The sequence below is a fragment of the Ambystoma mexicanum genome, chromosome 4p (assembly GCF_040938575.1).
Source record: "Ambystoma mexicanum isolate Mex_15411 chromosome 4p, UKY_AmexF1_1, whole genome shotgun sequence".
Taxonomy (NCBI): Eukaryota; Metazoa; Chordata; class Amphibia; order Caudata; family Ambystomatidae; genus Ambystoma; species Ambystoma mexicanum.
The window spans coordinates 1,058,905,839-1,058,927,459 of record NC_090927.1 but is presented as its reverse complement, the minus strand read 5'-3'; the positions used below and the strand labels follow the sequence as shown (position 1 = coordinate 1,058,927,459).

Here is a 21,621-nt window from a genome sequence, read left to right as displayed (position 1 = left end):
TTTGGAAACCTCCTAAAGTGAACACTAGTGAAAACTGAACCTATTTTCAAAACATTAGGACACAAAGATCATACCCTGTATGGCAATATTCTCACTACAGAGAACTAACTCAAAACATGTGCCAGTCAGCAGACCTCTCGGATGCTAAAATAGAACTGAGCTGCTTACTAAAGATGCAAATTCCATCTTAAATAGTATATTAATCCATGAGCTACATGGACGAAACACATCTGCTCCTGATGTCATGGAACAATGAACTCAACCAAATCTGCAATGTATGTCCTTAATGGCAACACTTTCAAGCTGTAGTTAATTCAATGAGACAATGTTGAAAAAAGAAATGTAACCCATACTGCTCATCAGCTCCACAGACAAACTAGATGTGCACAGTATGACACTTCCTATCTGTCAACAAGCAATGGCATGATTAAATAGTTTAGAAAAATGTATCTCCAACACAGCCAGATTGGAGAAAATATTGACTTTGTGTCTAAACTGCACAGTAATTCTAAAACGTAACCTTAATGTAGAACAAGGTTTAGTCAATTGAGTAATTGGTACAGTTGTTGGCTTCCAAACATATCTATATGACAACATTCAGTTTGTCATTCAGTTTGTCAACATCCACTTTGACAAACTTGCAGAAGTTAAAAGAATTGGCCAGACAATAGGATGTTTCCTTCTTTTCAAAGACATGTACGTATGCAGAGAGCAATTTTCTCTGTCTCTTGCATATGCTGTCACTATGGTTTACGAGTGTATTTTGACCATCAAGAAAACTAAGGCCCTTCGTATGACCCAACTAATATGCAATTTTGCTAAGAATACTGCTGGGTTCTCACTAGAGAGAATCATCATATTCTATAAGCAATGCTTCAACCCGATGGTATTATATGGTTTGGAAGCATTGACACTGGTAGACCTGCAATGGCTGTGCCATATAGAAGGAGTCTTTTGGAAGCATATTCTAAGGCTGAGTTTGTCTACCCCTATAGAATAACTAAGACTAGAGTTGGGACTGGTATCACATAGAAGTGAATTGCTTATTAGAAGAGGCCTGTTACACATCAAAATGACCACACGCCCAAAATGCAATCTGCTTGCACTATTGGATATAGGTGGTAGGCCTGCTATTTGCCGAGGCACAGATCAGTTTGGTATGTTGGCAATGAGCTTAAATAAGGATATTGGCTGGTGCCCCGACAGACTAATTACCAAACCGTGAAACACATTTTCAAACACAAAGTCAAACAATGGACTGGGCCAGAATTATACCCATCTAGAGTCTCTCAGAAGCCATGAGTACCTATCCAGAGTGGTCCATAATTATCTAAAACCTCAGAGATAGTTGTGGCCAAGCCCGAACCCATCGGTACAGAGCTTTCGACTAAGAATGCATATAAATCAATGAACGACATATGTACTTGTGGGAGCTCGATTGGGGGTTCCCCTTAAAGAGAGATGTTGCCGACTGTGTACAAAATCTGGTGTATTAGAGGCGGCAAAACATTTATTTACAAGATGTTTGGTACTGAGCTGTGAATACATGAATATTTTAGGTCACATGGTGTATTGAAATGATGCTATAAAAGAAGGCTCATTCTGGGACTGTTTTCATTATAATGACACTGAGAGCACGCACTTTGCACTTTATCGATTGTGGACTGTTATAAGGAAGCGATTGGCAAGCGACAAGTAATCCTTTCGGTATATGGTGGCTGATTGTTATTATCTTGAGTCTTTAAGCTATAGAAAGTTTAGCTTATCATTAGTTTTAAAATGGTTTACTATTTATTATGTTATTGATCAAATAATGCCTCTGTATGACCGAATTAGTGATTATGAATTGTTTTTAACATTGTGATATTACTTTTGTAAAAGTTCTTTTAGAGCTGTACACAAATAACATTAAATTAAAATTAAAAAATTAGGGTTTCACCTTAACCTCCCTGAAATTAAAGTTGTGTCCTTCAATATATATATATATGTGTGTGTGCCACATGCACCACATGGTCTTATATTGCCAATACAAGTTTTTTTTACTACAAAATAGGTACTTTTTCTTGAAATATGGTGCATACTACGTGTGGTAATATTGATTATGTGGCATTGAACTAAAAGGGGGTTTCTGTGTCATATAACGTAGTCGGATAAAGAGTAAACCTGTTGATAATACAATGGGGAAACATTTTGCGCAGGATTTGAAGTACTGGTAACTGTTTTACATTATGGAATGATCTGCACCTGCTACTGGAATTGAAACATATGCCTGTTATTAAAAGGATTAAAAGTTAGTCTTTTAAAAGGTAGCCTTTAAATAAGGTACTTGCACAAAGTGTGGAGACAAAATCAAATTGATACCCTTTTGGTCATCTTAGGACCAAGTGTCACTTACTACTTCTGAACGTATGTAACTTTGTGTGTAATCTTCAGTGATTCCAAGAGGGAATAGATGTTTGTTCCCCTCTATGAAATCCTTGACAGGTTGTATGAAGAAGAATTCAATCATTCCTTAGCAGGTACCTATGAATATGCTGTTTGCTCTTTGTAATTGTTTAATTTGTAATGTTTTCTTTGTGTGCCTTATAGAGCTGCCCTTCATCTGATTTTTATTTTCTTTCGCCTCCAGAGCATTACCAGGGGATCGCAGGTGTGGTTCCTTTCTTCTGCTTTTTATTGGTTCTGTTTATGTTAGGTTATTTATCTATTTAATTATTTAAAATGTCCTGTGTGTTGTGTGTTGTGAGAGGAGGTATTTGGACCTTGAACCTATTCCAAATGAGTAGGTACCAAGTTTTTCCATGATTTAACATTTGATCATACTTGATCACACATTACATGACCATGATATTGTTATGCTGGTGTAAATGCTGTGCATTCCACGACAATCTGCCTGCTTTTCACACAGCAACAAGCAGACAGATTCCATAGGAAGTGTAAAAGAGTGTAATGCACATTTTAGACTCCACTCTTGCAATCAAACATGCAAATGTTGACAATTAAGTGCAGGTGACCTGTTTGCAACAATTGCAAGTGTTACAGGTCCTCCCTGCATAAATAATGCAGAGCTTGAAATGGAGCCCCATTAAAAGTGTACATTTTAGGAGCAGGAGTTAATCTGTTAAAAAGACTGTTACATAAAAGACCCCTGAGTGCATGTACAGAGTGCTATGTACATTTAAAACCATACAGTCAGATTATATTAATGTCTAATTTAAGCATCTCAGCCCCAGGCAGACCTCTCCCAGCCATTCACCAAACTTTGACCAGATCCCCTGAAATCTCCTTTCTGTCTATATATAGCTTGTTCTATAGCATTGGTGCATCTGACACTCGCAAGCCATTGTTCAGTAACATCTCCATTTGGATGTGGTATGCTTCCAACAGTCCCTCTTCCAAGGACAAGAATACTGAGGGGGAGTTTGCCACTGTTGGATATGAGTAGATGCCCCTCCATATTTGTAGTGCCAACCCAAAGTATCCTCAAAAGAGTCCAAAATCCAAAACTGGGTGGTGAGGCTCCAGCTGCAATGAACATGTCTCATGTATATCCAATATGCCCCAGAGTATTCCATAGTCATTACTTGCCATACAAATAGAATGAGCCTATATCCAGTTCCCATTCGGCCATGCACGTCCACAACCCCCAGCTCGTCCAGTGGAGATGCAAAGGTAGCCCAGCGCCCCAGAAGTAAGAATTAATCTTCATTGACTTGCAGTACAACATTCACAGACCCACTTTTTCAAAATCTTTAATCCTTAACCCAGGTTTCAGGATATGACCTGCTTTTTCCATCATGGTCTTTGCTTATTATTTCATCCTTCACTAGCTGCACCAGAACCTGAATGCAAGACCCAATGCTGATGAGCAAGAGCAGGTAAGCAAGAGCATATACATCAATTGGGGTAGCTCTTGTGACAACTGACCATGCCCCACACACCTTCATGGTGACTTGCATGACAGGCAGTAATTAAACTCACTCTAGGAAGTGGCAGCATCTTGGGCAAAGGTCAGTAATAAAGTATTGAGTCAATCTAATAAATAGTAAATACATACATACCCAGGAGGTGGAGGGCAGGACTCAGGGGACAGCACTATCCCTGTCCCTCAAGGCCTCTCAGCACACCCTTTCCACCAAAATACAGTCCATTGACGATCCATTGTAGTACATTACGACATCTGGATGCTGATGTGCAATTTTGTCTAGAAAACAATTCAATGCATGTACTGTTATAATGAGAAAAAGCAAACAAATGATTGCAATGAACTCAAAAATGGTATTATTATAACAAGTTTGAGGTTCTCAGTTCATGCCTTAATGTAATGTGCATGAATTTATGTTAATTAATTCTTAGTTTTGCAATATTGTCCATTCCTTCTACATAGGTATTGAGTCAGCTATTATTTAATGTGCTTAATCCTTGATTAACTTTATGTTGATGAAATTGCCATTGCTTATTTTCAGTTCTTTGTTATCAACTCTCAGTTCATGTAACCACTTTTGCATCATCAATTGTTATTCTTAATTTGCAATTATCTGTAGTTTGAATCTTCTTATTATCATCAATTTTGTACATCTCAAATTGTTCCATTCTGAGTTCTCATTGATTTTTAATGTACAAACATATGTAGTCTTAATCTTTCAATTTGTAATTCTTAAGATCTTCTATAACTTAATTCCTCTAAATACTTAACACATTACATTTATAGCTTATCAGGAGGATATCACATACAAAATAAGTGTACCCTTGACTATAATTTTCTCCATGTTGTCCTTTTAATAGAGTCCTTGAGGAATAGTTCAATAGTGTGGAATTCTTTTACATGTAGTAAATTAAAAAGACTGCCGTGTCCCTCCATCTTTTACTGCTTTGATAATTGGTGAAAAGTCAATTAATAGTTTATGCAGAATTTCATAATGTTTTTAATGTAGTTCCATAATATTGATTATTTCTATTTCTGATATAATTAACTTAATTTCTTCCATAATGTTTGTATGCGTGATACCTGATTGGTTAATAATTCTTCACAGATATTCATTTGATGTAGTAACTGGAAGATGTTCCCATTCATTGAGTGCTTGTTTGTCTGCTTCCTCAAACAAGGAACAAATAGCTATTCTGAAACATCTAGAAATCCTTCAAACTTTTAGATTGTTTGTAGGGTTTTGATTTCCCACAGTGTTCTAGTTCCTAGTTTTGATAAGCTTTCTAATATTTCAAATGTATTCTTCAATGAAACGTTTGACGTTATTGTGATGGGTATACTAGTCGGTCTTGAATCTCCAAGTAGCTCACCTTTTTCTGCACCTCTAGAATCAAATTATTTAGTCATAATTATATTGTATTAAGCTGGCGTGCTGCATGGAGACTTATGATAAACAAGCATGGTGTTAATGTGCATGTTTATAATATAGTCAGTGTGCACGGAAGGTATAACAAACCTGCACCTAAAAAAAAACATCCATTGTAGTGTGCATGCCATAAGGAAAATACAAGTTCAGAGTAGCTAGTCTGTTTGGATTCACCCTAATAGTTGCCTCCCTGGCCAATGCTTTCACTTCACTGAACGGCCTGCATTTTTCCACAGCCCGTTAGGAAAATCAGGTTACAGAAATGTTTGTGTTCCATTCCAAATTATACTACACTTCTCTCTTGAAGAATGTAGGGTCCCCTTATTAGTTTCCAATTTGGTGAACATCACAATAATCTTTCTGCACTCTCTGGCCAACTCTATGTGCCTGGTAATACCCTCAATGTGAAGGATACCAGAGTGGATGCCTTTGTTCTTTATCATTAGAACTGGCAATGGTGCGCTCAAGATCCCAGTGCATTTCCATCAACTCTAACCATACCCAGAATATATTCACGATTCTTCATCTCTAGTTCCACAATCTGCACTTTTATTAGCTTTTCTCCCCCATCATCACATTGTAAGACTTACAACTCACAGCTATCTCTACCTTCAGGTACCTGATGACCTTTCTATTGCAGTCATCCTTCCTTCCAGATTGAGCACTTCATTAGATATGTCCGAAAGTTTTCAAATAATTTCACATATGTAGGCGCATGAAGGATTGAGAACTGCAAACTTAATTACAGACCAAAGTACATTTAGCCAAAAAACAACAAAATTCATAACCACATTTGCAAAGGTGTATTTACGATTGGTGTACATCACACAGGTGGAAGTGCACACCCATGTATATGTAATACACATGTGAGCTTGGCTACTCCTGCTCTCAGTGACTTAGTGACTGCCTCTACCTCTGTCAAGCAGAGTTTTGTATTTCTTTTTGGACATTGCCCCTTAGAAAACCAGGTTTAGTGAGTGATAGAGGTGTCTTGCATCTTACAATAAGTGGCAGATGATATACCTAGAATGGTAAAGTAGGGTGTGTGGGCATAACCTCTCCAATTAAGAAATGGATGTTGGAGACATTGGTTAATAAAATGGAGGGGAGAACAGATGTGAAATGTACTCGTGAACAGGCACACCATTTCTGGGACAACGTATTGGTCCATCAGCCAGGCCTGCTTGCGAGCCTATGTGTGCAGGTTTGAGAGGCTATGAAACCCATGCCTGAAAGAGCAGCAGATGGCAATAGTATGGTAGAGAAGGTGATTTGCAAATATGTGCATCATTTGACTTTGAACATTCTTTTAAAAATGTTATGAAACTGTCAACTCCAAACTATACTATTCGATACTTTACCTTATTATACTATAATATACTATACTACATTGCACTCACTTCAAACTCTAAATGATACATTTTTCTATAAACTATACTATACTGTGTGCTATAATGTTGCTAGATACTATACTTTATTGAACATATTTCTCTTTCTCAGATGGAAAGGAGCAGGAGCTGCATCTGAAATATGCTAGCATCACAGTTATCCCATTGCAGGACAGGGAGTTTGCACGGGTGTAGGGACCATAACTGAAGAGACAGCAGCCTGTCACACACCTCTATGGTCAAGAACGAGACAGAGAAAGAGAAGCCTACCTGGCACAGCCAACCCTCCAGACCCACCACTACTACTGCTGCACCTTTCAGGCATTCATGTTTAAAGACTTTAAACAAAAAAGGGAAACTGCCCAGAGTGAAAGTCCAGCTGGCCCATATGGAGACTCTGTTTGGGCAGTTTGAGGAGAGTCTAGTGCCAACCTTTTTCTGGGGTGGCATGAATGAATAGACAGTTGCTTCTTGCATTTTTTAAATATTTTTTTAAGTGTTTTAATATTAATGGGACACTGGTTTGTTTTTCCTTCCATTTTTCTTTGTGTTGCTATGAGCTAATATCTTGTACACATTTATTTTATAATAACACATTTGTATACCCCCATTGAGACCTTTGTCCTGATATAGTATGTTGTTTAGCTCACTTGAGCAGTTATACTAGTGTCACACTGCCTAGGTTAGCAGATGGCATATGTGATTCAGGTACTAAATAATGTGAGCTGTAATGGTGTAATGGTGGTCCATCTAATCCCTTTTAGCCCTACATGTCCATGAATACATTAGAAATGTTCTCAAAAGTGCATCATTTGTTTCTTTTGACTAACATTTTTGGGGTTGAAATCATTATCCTTGAAATCTGGGTTGAATAGACGTTATATATTGTTACCAGTCTCTCCGGTGCAGAGGACTGTAGACCCAACCAGCACTAGTGGATGATGGTTCCGTCCTTTGCATAATCATAATATGAGTCAGCAGCATCAGGAAGATGTTCAGCATCTTCCAGATCTGCTTGCTCCGAATGCTGATTCACCTTCGGCATGGTTAGAGTTCCTGCACTTTTGACTGGCAGACTTGTCCTTTTTTCTCTAATGATAACTAAAAACATGTTTGGAGTTGATGCGGGAAGCAGAATGTAGTGGGCTGCTTAGGTGTGGTGATGTCACAGTGGGCAGTGGAATGTTTGTGCTTGATGGCTTGGGGGTTCTGAGAGGTACCGTTGACAGTTGTGAGCAGAGAGAACTTTGATTGGTGTAGTTTCAAAAAAGGTAGCAGGCGCTCCTCTCCATAAAGAATATGGCATGATAACCTGTTCCGAGATGAGAGTTTGCAGCACACGCTTTTTGCTCACTGTACCTTTCACAGATGGGAAATATCCATTTTCATATCAGTCTTTGTCCCGCCCACATGGGCAGTCCAGCACCGAAATGCTATGGCAATTCCTCTCTGAACAAGAGTACCAAAAGCAACCCCATACACGTGTTTCAGCCTTGTTGGGCCTCATCAGTGAGGTGAAGCTTTGTCTCTCTAAGAACAGTGAGCAGGGAGTCCACGTCTGGTTGCCCCCAGGTAACTCAGGGTGACCAACCCCAAGTTCCTTTCAAATATTTCAAAAAAGGTAGCAGGCGCTCCTCTCCAGAAAGAACATGGCATGATAACCTGTTCCGAGATGAGAGTTTGCAGCACACGCTTTTTGCTCACTGTACCTTTCACAGATGGGAAATTACCATTTGCATATCAGTCTTTGTCCCGCCCACATGGGCAGTCCAGCACCGAAATGCTATGGCAATTCCTCTCTGAACAAGAGTACCTGATTGATTGGTGTAGGGAGCCTGGTGTCTTCTTTCTTCTTTCCTACTTGGTGTCTGCATTTTCCCTACCATCCCGTGTGGTCCTAAGTGGTGTGCAGGACTGGACAAAAAAGAGGTGTTCACACTTACCTGGGGTACGGACCCCGATTACTTCACAGAACAAAAGAGATATATGACAGCCAGATTGCTTAGTGATGGGTACTGCACCATTTAGATTTTCCAATACAGCATAGACCTGTTGTAATCTATAGTCATCTGCAGATTATGTTCAAGCATTTCGCCTGCTATCTATCTTGATATGGATACTTGGTCTGTTTTCTGTGGCTTGACTCCAGATTTCAATAAGCCTTCGCAAATGAGATTCTGTGTTTTATTTCTGAAGTTGGGGAGCTCTACTATAAGACAACCAAGTAGGAAAACATGGACTTGTGCTGCTGTGTTCTCTAGTGATAGATGAAACTTTGAAGAGGATAATGATTTCTGCTGACCTGGTAGTGTAATGGCAGAAGCAGTAGTATTTGGGAGTGATAAATAATGTGTATTGGGTTGTTGGAAGAAGAGAGCATTTTTCCAGTACCTTTCCTGAGAAGTTGCAAGTGAGACCCTACTGTCTCATGTGCCGCAATGCAGTCCAAGATCCACATCATGTATTTTCCCAAACAAACCTTGGAAATAAGTCAAACGCTTAACAATTAAGATCATTTGCATGTGTTTAAATCTGGTTCCCAGATGAACTCCTCTGACCCAGACATGTCTGTGTCGATCCTGGCATTTGTTTCCAAGTGATGATGTATGCTGTTTTTCTGTAATGTATCTACCCCATCTTCATAATCTGACACATGAACTAGAGGGATTACATTACTGACAACTTGAATTGTTATAGTCAAAAAGGCACTCGACTTTGCATGAGCCATTTCATGAAATCCAATTGCCTGGGAGTAAAAAAAAAACTGCTTCCCTTTGGTGTTGCATCACATAATTGTTCCTACATGTGTGTTGCATAGAGAGTAATTGAAAACATATATAAGGTTGAATTCCAAAGATTTGACATCCCCTGCTATGAGGCTGAGCTGGGGAAGGTCATTTGTGATAATGCAATCTTCTGAGCATCTTCTTTGCTTTAAAAGAATGGATAAAAAAATGCCTGCTGTTTTACAACATATGCACATTACAGTGTCAATCTCTGTAATTCTTGTGCAATTACAATCCACCATTGCGCGTAAAATGTTGCTACCATTGCCACACACAATAAAAATAAAAGCAGTGCTTTTGGTATGAGCTATCCTAAAATCTTGGCATTTAATGCAGCCAGGATATGTGCTGCTATGTGTGCCTTCTCTGTGGCAGTTGAGGTACTAGTAGTTGTTATGGAGAGTGTTCAATTCCATTAAAGAGGCTCAATGTTCAGTGACGCACATTCACTCTGTTTTCTGTTCCCGGATTAACATGTTCATTGTCATATTATTTATTTTATTTGTATTTATTTATTTATTTGTTTATTACATTTATTACACGCCCAGACTCTCGGGTATCGCGGCGTAGTAATATGAATAGTGTGCATGACAGAAGCCAACAGTGGTCTTCCAGTTGTTAAAATTGTTTGTAAAGATCAAGCACTTCAACTGTGGAAAAATATGTGCAGCTGGGAGCATGATATTGTGGGCCGCAGCTTGGATACATGGCTGGAATTCTGCAGTGTACACAAAATAATAGGGCAGGATTTGAACTGCCAATATTTTGACCATCTTCCCATTGTGGAAGTGCACCAAATGATAGTTTCTGTTGTACTTTGTAGACCTGTTGAACATAGTATTGATACTGGCTGCTTTAGGAGACTGTGATTATGGAAATGTGCTTACTGGAAGGGTGCTGTCTCACTAAGTGATGAACATGAGTGAGTAGGAGAGACAACTCTATGCCACCGGGGGCCAGTGCAATGGGCACCTTGATTCATTGAGAAAAGATGTTTTGCACCAATTCCTGCATCACCATTATCTTCCTCAAGCATAAGGAATTTACCTTCAGAAGAAGTTCCAGAAGCTGACACACCTCTAGTCATTTCTGTTTTAGCAAACAAACCCCCTTGATAATTGTTTTCCAAGTGACTCCACTCCAGTGTACATGGTTTCCCTCGTGCACTGTTTTTGAAGAGTTTGCATATGGCAATGCAGTAATTGTTCTTATAAACAGGTCTGTAATATAACCTTTTCACACTGGCAAAGTCACTGACCGAAATTCCTATTGAGTTGTTTGGAGGCAGATTCAGTGGACAGAGAAGAATCCAACCCCATTGGGTTACTGTATATTGCTGCTATGGTGCATACAGATGAATTTGTACTACTTTCCCCACTCTGGTTCAATTTCTTTTTCCGTGGAAAGATATAGGCCCTAGGGGTACCACCTATGATGTTTGCTTTGTGCTGTGCTTCTGTTGCAGTCACACTTGCAATCACATGTCCAAGGCAAAAAGCACCAAAATTCTTGTTTTTATCAGTACACATTTGGTTCTTGCATCTTTCATCTTTCATTTAACAAATACTAAAGGTGTCCTTAGAGGGTCACGGCTATCATATCCTGAAAGGGGCAGTGGTGAGGAATAGCTGCCCATAGCATTTTTCTAACTTTCACCTCCATTCTCATCTTCATCAGAAGCAATTACCTTCTTGTTTTGTTCAGTGCCTGCTCCACCTACTGTGACTGTACTTCATCGAAACCTGCCAGTAGCATTACAAAATCAGTCAGTAGAGAGACTTTCATTCCCCTTTAAGTCAAATCAACTGAGACCTTGAGCCCAGCAGCACTTTCATTATGCTTACTAGCGGGTCCAGTACTAGTATTTGCACCAGATCCACTAGACAGTGGCTGCTCTCGCATTCTTTGTCTGAATAACTGGTAAGGGTTGATTCAAGATTGATTAGACTCGGATGAGCAGATTTCCTGTGACCTAGTAATCACCTGGGAGTTAACAATATACACGGAGAGACCATGGCCATGGGATAAATGTGATTTGAATGAATCTTCAATTAATTAAATGATCAATTATTCATAATTGTATCAACAATAGTGTAGCATCAAAATTAGAAAACAGCATAGTCCTTGATGGAAAATACAAAGAAACATGTGTCTTAAAGTCAAATAATGTCATACACATTTAAACCTTTTGCATTGCCACAATTCTAATCTCAATTAAAACTCATATACAGGCAATTAATTTACATTTCTCCATGGAAACACAGTGCCACAAATTACATACACAAATCCATGAAATTCATGTACAAACATGATAAACCACAAATCATTTAATTAGTTAGGTCAGAATATAACCAAATAATGTCATTAGTTAGGGCAGACTATCACTGACAGATTTCATCGTACTAGCTAGTTGATTACACGTCTTTATTAGAGTGGTAAATAACGTACAAAGAGACAATTGCTATCGTCAAGCCAAATAGTGTCTCTTATTCCTCAAAATGACATATTAAAAAGTGATTGCTGATTAATGCCACGGCTCCATCATGGTGATGAACGTATCACAGGACACATAGAAGTGAAGCACCTGAACCCCAGCCGCCTCCTCACCTGCACAGTGAACTCCAGGTCACTCTACCGCTGAATCTCCAGCACTTGCACACTTGCAAAACATCTTCAAAGGATGAGGATAGAGCACACAATATACAAACCTCCTAATCCACTGTGGAACAATTTGGCAACACACCTCAGTCATGCACAACGCCAGCTTCCTATGGGAAAAGCATGGTGCAGGCTTTAGAGCACACAGCCAATGGAATTCAAAGACATTAAACTTCACTGCAATCCCTGGCATCATTTGGCATCCACCAAATAGAACCTTTACATAGTGGGCAGTAGTTAAAGATCATACCTTCTGCCCCAGAAATGAAAAAGAAAGAAAGAAAGAAAGAAAGAAAGAAAGAAAGAAAGAAAGAAAGAAAGAAAGAAAGAAAGAAAGAAAGAAAGAAAGAAAGAAAGAAAGAAGGAAAGAAAGAAAGAAACTGAGACCTATACTAGGAACATGAAAACACATAGCTCCCATCATAACAAATACTGTGAGAGTAAAAAAGAAAAGAAATAATAAGAATTTAAGTATCCATTATGTAGTTATGGGCCATGTGAATTTAGTTTTTACATAGTGGTTGCATTTGTGATGCTTGCATGGAATGTTTCTGAAAAAAGCAGATTTTGAAACTGCATAAACAATACTATGCTATACTATACTAATGACTTGAACTAGCCTAGATAAAGTAATATGAAATAGCAGGCCCTGTCAGAGTTTTGAAAACAGAGCAATAAGTCAATATGCAGATCGATGTTGAGGAGAGAACCTATTAAGCTTTCTGAAATCGTTATTCGTCTGCCTAGACCCAGGACCTGTTCCATACACCAGCAATTTTCTTCAGATTTGGGGTAGATACGCTTCCTCCCTCAGTCCATTAAAAACTTCTTTGCCTTGTAAGCCTCCTGAATGGCTTGTATCGCAACATCCAACACCACCTGGATATACTGTGTAATCAGTTGGGTGCCACACATTAGCTAGCTCTTTAACTTTTTTGAAGATTTTACACCTATCAATTACATCATTGCTGCAATCAGAAAAAAAACATGACTTTATGCTTTGGCTTCCCAGATTACATTTACTTCTTCCTCACATGCCACAGGAGGATCACCTTCAAAGAAAAAAAACATCACAATCGTCCTACAAAGGCATTCCGCTTGACCTGGCTTGGGGCCTGAGCTTTGATGCATTCTATTTGTCTCAGAGGACTTGGGTGTAGATGAAGCAGTAAGGGCAAGAGCTTCTGAAGAAAGTCATTTGGGTTTCCTCTCTCTGCCTTCCAGGCAAACATGCAATGGTGAAGTTGTTCCCCAAGGAAACATGCTCTTGCGCCAACAGCTAACTGGTCACCTTGTCAAGCTGAAGTGTCAGAGTTGGAACTGTCTGTGCATTTTCTACTCAACATATGCACCCCTTCATTTCCCTGACAGATGCCTTAATTTTAGCAATGTCAGCAGCAACATGAGACATAATTTCCATAAGTTTATCATCCCACTCACTGACCACGTCTGGGGATTCACTATCGTAGGACTCAGTCCTTAGGTCCCACTCATCTTGATGTGGAAAAGTGTCTTTCTAGGAAGTAGGTAAAGATATATTATAACCACAAATATGGATGATCTCACCAGACGTCAACAGAATTGTCAGGAAGTGAGGAAGGAATTAGTTTCTGCAGTTATTCTGGCACCCCCTGACTTGTCAGTTTGGGAGAAGTCGGCACTATGTTTTAATTTTATAAAATTGGCAGTGTCAGTTTTTTTTCTTTTTCATTCTTGATTTACAAATTCATATTCATAGCCATTCTCCTCTCCCATCCACTATTGTGCTTCCTCAAACTCAGTATTTTACTACATCCACTCAAGTCTACAAAATGTAAACATTAAAAAAACACAATAATACATTAACAGTAAGATATAACAACATATGCTATTCAGATGTAAAACAGATCATGATTATTATTTTTAAACAGATTAATTAAAATGGAAATAGTAACACAATTAAAATAACCTATGAATACAGAATACAATGAGTGATACAAAATAACAATTAAGATTAAAAAAGAAATTCACATACTAATAATAGTAATGATAATATTAATAATACAAATCCAAATATTTAAAAGCTTAAACATGAATGCAAATTATTGTTAACATTATTAATCAAGATTAATAACATGCTGTGTAATGATTAATGAAAAAAGCTATTTTGATACATTAAATAATTGATCATTATATAGAATAATCAATAATAAAAATAATGAAAAAAATAGCAATCTACAAATACAATTTTAGTTCAAAATAAATGTAATACTAGTAAAAGGTAATTATTAAAACGAAACCCATATATACAAAGTAATAATTATGACAATATAAAAAACAACATTGACTTTTCTTACATTAAGTACAAATTTCTCACAGAATATAAAATTGCACAAATACTATTTCTATGTTTAAAATTTCAGAATGTGATTGAGTTCTCACATACGATTTAGTTTGAGATAAATATAATGAAACACAAATGTTTTCAACAAATGAATAGCATTTGGACCAAAATAATAACTAGTGTTCAAACTTTTGTAATACTTTGATAAATTGAGTTTCTTTAGAAGTGACTAGTTGCTTAGTATGTTTAGTATTTAACTTAAAGTGATAACATTTGATACACTTCAGTACAGTGCTTATAGTACAGCATAAAACATTGATACACAATACACATGGATACAGCCAACACATGTGTTTTCTGTAAGCTCTCCTTCAAGGCAGTCAACAGATTTTTACTAGCATGTAAAATGCATAACTATAAAGGAGAAGAATAGATACAAATAATACATCAGAAGAAGTCAGTTCATTAGAAGTGTTGCTAGTTTTATACTTGCAAATAGTTGTTTCTTTCTTTTGCCTATCCAGACAATTCTATGCTACATAAAAAGTGCAGGTTTCCATTCAAAACAATAATAGCAACATATTCTCTTGTTGACTCAATCAACAACACAATTGCAGTTTCAATAAATAGTTTTGGAATTTGTAAAGGGTTTCGTGGGAAGCTTACTATACTATTTCCAACAATTACTTTGCTCTGTATTTGCGTTTCTCCAATTTCTATCTGTGTGATATTAATCTTCCAATTTGGTGGTGTAAAATGTTTGGCCAAATTGAGGTGACTTGATGAAACTATGCAAGATATATTAGTTAATTATTTGAATTTGGACAGGGATGTTGGGTGTCATTGTTTTTGCCAATTTGCATTACTGCAGTTTCCTGTTAATTCTATTGTTTTTTTGTAAACCCACTGGTTACAGTGAAAGAACCAACTATTTCAATTAATTGATACAGCTGTCAGTTCCAGACATTTGTGTGACCCCTGTACTCCTTCACCCTCACAATTCAAGCATCTAAAAAAAAATAAGCGAAACATATTTCAACAAAAATTATGTAATTAGCTCTAATAAATGTATTTGGAATTACCTGTGTTTTAAAGTGAATAAAATTTGAGGATCTTGTTCTTCTGTCAAAGATGTTTGTGAAGAAGACAAATCGTAGCATTTCCAGAGCATCATTGATCATGCTAATATATCACAATTATACCTAAGTACACTCAAAACCCAAATTAATGGTACCTACAAAAAACTTGAAAACTCCATGGAGTTTCCAAAGCTTTTAGAAAACTTCACAAAGTTTTCAAAGGCATAGCCTGGCAGCTTTACAAATTCCTAGTTCATATAATGGGATTACCATCCACATTTCTGCCCTAGGGCTACTTAGGCACTGAGTACCTTGGAAGGATTTGAAGGGGGCGGTGGGAGATTGGTACCACATCTACCACTAGAATGCAAAGTTAGAGAAGAGGGCAAATCACCTAATATGATAATGCTGACTGCCACTCAGAAAAAAGAGAGGGGCGGGGGTGAAATCTAATATGTAGCCGATATTCCAAGCAGAACTCTTCTTGGAATATCTGCTACATTTTAGATTTCAACACCGACCCCTCTTTTTCAGAGTGGCAGTGACTATTATCATATTAGATGATTTAGGTGAATGGATGCCTTTTCCCTATTGGTCCAGATTTCAGTGCCCTAGCTACATGACTTTCATCCCGCCCAGATTTAATTTAAGCTGCCAGATTTTTTAATCATAGATATTTTTCCACTCATTATAGAGTATCATCAAACTTGCCACAGAACTTGCTAATATCTGATAAACAGATGTACTTACAGCTGTGTTAATTACATGTGCAGTTCAGAGCACTGGGCAGAGAATCGACAGCTGTTGCATCCAAAGTGATAACTTTTTTCCCCCTAATAATGAACTCACTTTCCAGGTCTGTTCAAGTTGTTGACAAGTCTTTGCAGGCATCCATAAGGAAGGTTTTTAATGAAACATGATTAGATCACATGTGTCATTATATATTTATCCTTTTCCCATTTCATCTCATAAAAAATGTGAATAAATATAACAGAATTTTTCAAGATATTTGCTTATTCTGTCATATTGGAAATGTTCTACGTTCAGATTCAGCTAACTGATGAAATTGTATTATGCAATCTGATAATCATTATGTATTGTGATAATTTGTGTTTGTGTTTAGCTGTCCAGTGCTCTTGCAATCCAACAAATAAAAAGTATTTAGAAATTAAAAATTAGATTGCTAAATGTCTAAGATCGAAAGTTGACTTTTGGTAGAACTAAACTGTGGAGCAACACAAACATGTATGGCTTCCCAAAGTATTAATCAAATACATTGTAGAATATGTATTTACATTATTGTGATTTTTGTTTTTTTAACTAGGCAGATACTCTTATCATGATGTACAAAACCCACTGTCAGTGTGTCCTTGACAATGCAATCAATGGAAATTTTGAAGAGGTATGGATATTCATTTATTTTTCAAAACCAATGTATGTCTTGATTCTTTGGAGAACAAAAATGTTGTATTAATTGTATTATTATTATTAGTATTATTAGTAATATTATTGTTAGTATTATTATTATCATCATCATCATTGTTATTGATGACATTTTTAGATTGTCAACATTCAACAACTACTAGTCTCTTGGTTAAGTGCCCAAGGAGAGAGTGGTAAAGTAAGTGACAATCTAGTTTATATTTGATTGAAGGATAATACGGTTTTCGAAAGATCTTTGGAATGTCTGGGAGTCGAGGATGTTCCATACCTAAAGCAATAAGTGCTTTACATTCTTCATTCAAGAGCAACAAATTTATGACGCCTGACCATGATTTGTGAAGGTAAGTGGTGGAAAGAAAGCATCCAGATGAAGTCCTAAACCTTGAACAGGGTTTTAAGTGCTACAATATTGAGATCAGTAAGGACATTTCTAGTTTTTGAAAGCTGTGGTGGGTGCTGCACAAGGATTAGAGTAGAAGGCACTAAACCAGTGCTAACATATGAAGGTAGGAATGTGTTGGAGAGATGGTTTGCTTCTTTTGATGAATAGAACGTCTTGAACTGTAGCATTCTGAACTCTCTGAAGCCAATAGAATAGTCTGCAGGGTAGGTCAGGGTTGGTTCTGTTGCTATAGGCCACTGGTCTGCAATCTTCGGCCACGCCAAACGTTTTGTACTACAACTCTCGTCAGTACTACCCAGCATTGTCATTTATGAAGGAACATGGGAGTCGTAGTCAAAAACATCTGGAAAGCAACAGATTGCAGATCCCCGCAATAGGCAGTGTTTCCCAGGGAATTTGTTAATTCTCTGAAAAACCATTGCTGTTGGGAGCAGTGAGAGGCATCACCTTTTTACAGCCATGCTAAGTGGCACGTGATAGGTAAGTGATCCTATAAAAAGGGAGCAACACAGCCAATCAACTGAATAATGAATGATTCAAAAGCAGTCCAGCAATACAGTTTGTAGGTGTCATTTAAAGAAAACTAAGTACATATGCCTCCTTCCCTCAGGATAGCATCACATTTTCCAAGAACTTGATTCTAGTGGAAACCGAACTTTAAATTGACAGGTGGCCTTCAAGATAAAGTCAACATTACAAGGTTTAGATAAGCACCAGGATGTTGCACTCTTTTTAAACCTAAATATAACTTCCATAGACTTTATTGTGTGACTAATAAGCAAGTCAGACCAAATAAAAATGGCTGCCACATTAAATTCTCTACATCAATTAATTTTAGGTATGCTGTTGTCTGTGCACATAGTGCAGTTTTCTAGCAGAAGTATACGTGAAAATGTTGGTTAATTAATTCCACTTTATTTCAGGACACTAAGGTCCCTCAAAAGTGCACAACTACAAAGAAGGCAAAAATATGTAAACAGAAATTATTAACTCTCATAAGTTAAATTGTGTCATTCAGATAAATTAGGCCTTTGCCATAGATAACCATATGAATAATGATGCCAAAAGAAAGTAGGGCCCTGATAAACAGAAAAGTTTTATAATGGTGCAATTCCACAGGAAAACGGTCTGTGAATTAGGCCCTTCGTGAAGAAGATCAATTAGGACATCAATTTACATGAGTTATTCCAAAGATTGCCCCTATCCTGAGAACAAGTGTAAGTATTGTATTGACATTTTCAACTAATTTTGTTTTGAACACAGCAGCAAAAATGAGCTGTACCCTAGATAATGTAATTTAAAGCGGTGTTGTAAAGTACATTTATGTCATTGCTGTGCCTTGCGGCTTCTGTTTCTGTAAGAGAGGTGGGAAGGAGATGCAAATCTTGTGGTGTGGATGCTTGCTGGCCAGATGTATTCGATTGTGCGATTCTAGGTGAATAGTGGCTTATATAATTGGGTGTGTGTTTTTAGAAGCGAGAGCCCAAGATCTGCCTGTTGAAGTCAGCGCTGAGTTAGCTGCAGGATATTGGGGGTGAAGTAAATGTGGCATGTTTCCAGGCAGCTCACTGCCATCTGAAAGGATTTATTGTTTGAGCTGTACTATATGGAACGAGAAGGCAGTGTGAGTTATTTAGCAGGAGAGAGAGGAAAGATTATGTGAGAGAGAATCTTTTGGTTCAGGAGTGTTTGGGAAAGTGATTTAGGATCCATTGTTTGTCATCTTGCTGTTCCATATTCATTTAGGGGACCAATAGAGTCATTTAAGGGGCAAAGAGAGACTGACTCAAATGAGTCCATTCTCCCTGGTCTCATGTGCTGTCCGCATGCCTTTTGTATGTTCACAGGATTATTAGTCCGATTCCAAGTCATGGCCATAATGGATTGGTCAAAAATTATTCGGATCCTTGTCCTCTAGTTTTTTAGTAGGACGTTGTGGCTGACAGTATTGAGAGAGGTGGACATATTCAGTGCAGTGTGTAGAATGAGTGCACTGGAAGAATTGTCTGCTTTGTCTTTTTCATGTCACGAGCAAAGCATGTCGTTCATTTTGTTTGTCCCATTGGTCTGAATCGATGTAATGACTGGTGGGGGAAGCTGTTGCTTTCAGTGTTCGTCTGGGGATTGGTCGATAGTTTGTTGGGTCGTTGGAATCAGCCACAGGTTTCTTGAGAAAAGACTTGATGAGGACTGGTTTTAATGCATGAGGGATGTTGCTTTGTTCAATTGAAGGGTTAAGCAGGACTTGGAAGGGGGGGGGGGTTACTCCATGATTCTTCCTTTTTATTGCTTTGTAGATTTTGGCATGATGTGGGTCTTCCAATGAACTTGCTGGATTGCTACTGTTGCTGACTGTGGTTATTTATTTATTCATTTGTATATTTGTATAGCGCACCAAACCCGTAGGCATCAGGGTGCTGTTACAGACATTTATTGGCATTCTTAGGTTACATTCGGAGTAGTACAGTGCGAACTTCGGGCATACAAAGCATAGTTCAGTTACAGATAGCATGTTAACATTTCATGGCATTAAGTCATTTCTTGGCAAACAGACTTTGAGCGGGTATGCTAATGGCGTTAGTTATCGAGCGAGAACAGCCTGGTTTTGAGTTTTTTTCAGGAATGACCAATAGGAGGTGTCGGCTGTCAGATATGCCAGGAGGGCGTTCCAATGTTTTGATGCAACTAGAGGAAAGCTGCGTCCTCCAGATTTTTGCCGTTTGAATTTGGGTGTAAGGAGCATGTTGGAGAGGGATGTCCTGGGGACTGTTTGGTTGCTTGGGTCTTCTTGAATTTTGTGGTGAGGTATTTGGGGGCAAGTGTTGGCTAGGCATTTATATGTAATGGTGAGGCATTTGAAGTGGATTCTCTCGCGGATAGGAAGCTAGTGGGCGTTTCTTCTGGAGGCTGAGATGTGGCCTTTTTTCTGGATGTTCGAGGCTGCTCTATTTTGGATGACTGAGTTTTTTTTATATTACTGGTGGATGTTCCTGCAAAGAGGCATTAAAGTAGTCGAGAGGATGAGGGTTCTGGCTAGGGTAAGGCAGCTATCAGTGGACAGGAAGCGTCTGCTGGCATTAATGAATTTTGTTGTTTAGGCTGATGAGGCAGATATTGTGTTGACCTATTTGTTGAGGGTGAGGGAGGCATTGAAATAAACTCCTAGAGTTTTTACTGATATGGAGAAGGGGATGGTGTATCCGTCTATCTCAAATGATGCATAGGATTTGTCGAGTTTGTTTAGGTGGTTATGTGAACCAAAGAGCAGGAGCTTGTTTTTTTTGTCGTTAAGGCATAACGAGTGCCTGTCCATCCAGGCCTGGATGTTTTGATAAACAGCATTCAAGGCACGTGAGTAGATTGGCATAGTTGCCAGTAATGGGGATGAGGATTTGGGTATCGTCTGCATAGTTGGTGTAGAAGATACCCAGGGAGTCAAGGCAGTCAAAAAGGGGCTTTGTCAAAATATTGTAGAGTGTGGGAGAGACACACGAGCCTTGGGGGACACCAGTGGTGACTGGGGCTGCGTCTGCTGCAGCTGATGATGAGAAGAATCTCATGATTCGGTTGGGCAAAACAATTTGATCCAGTGATCGCTTCGGGTGAGCAGTGTGCTGCTGTGGCCAGGTGATGGCACACTGTGTTGTGGTCCACCAAGCCGAAGGCGGCCGAGAGGTCAAGAAGGAGGAGAAGGGCGAGTTTACCATTGTCCATGCATTTGTCTATTTGTATCTTTAAATCAAGGAGGCTGATTCAGTTCCATGGCCGGGGCGGAAGCCAGATTGTCTCAGGCTAAGGAGGTTGTTGTATTCTAGGTGGGTCATTACAAGGATGGAGGTAGCCATGCTGCTATTTGCGGCATGGCCACCCCCCATACCGCATACTGGGTCTGGGTACCCTGAATGGGGAAATACCGGGCCATTTCAACCTTGGAGGACCCGGTATTTCCCCATGCAGGGAACACATCCCCATTCCCATTAGAGCCCCAATAGGGCTGAATGGGAATGGGGACCATGCTAACAACGGGCCCATTAATAATGCATTGCATTGCAGGGATTGGCAGTGGTGGTCCTTTCTCATCTTTCTGGCAAATTGTGTTGTTGAAATGTGCTGCAATGGAATCACTGAGCTCTTGATACGGTGCCAGTGATGTTGTACCAGGAACAGGGTTTTGGAATTCCTGAATA

The 21,621-nt window shown here is 38.6% G+C and overlaps 1 protein-coding gene across 1 annotated transcript in view; it reads left to right on the top strand.

The window, feature by feature from the left end:
• The window catches only part of RFX6 (regulatory factor X6), a 491,384-nt gene that overhangs the window by 297,186 nt on the left and 172,577 nt on the right, over positions 1 to 21,621 (top strand). The window contains exon 8 of the mRNA XM_069605240.1: positions 16,913 to 16,990. Within this exon, the coding sequence (XP_069461341.1) occupies positions 16,913 to 16,990 (78 nt within the window). The remainder of the gene's footprint in view (positions 1 to 16,912; positions 16,991 to 21,621) is intronic.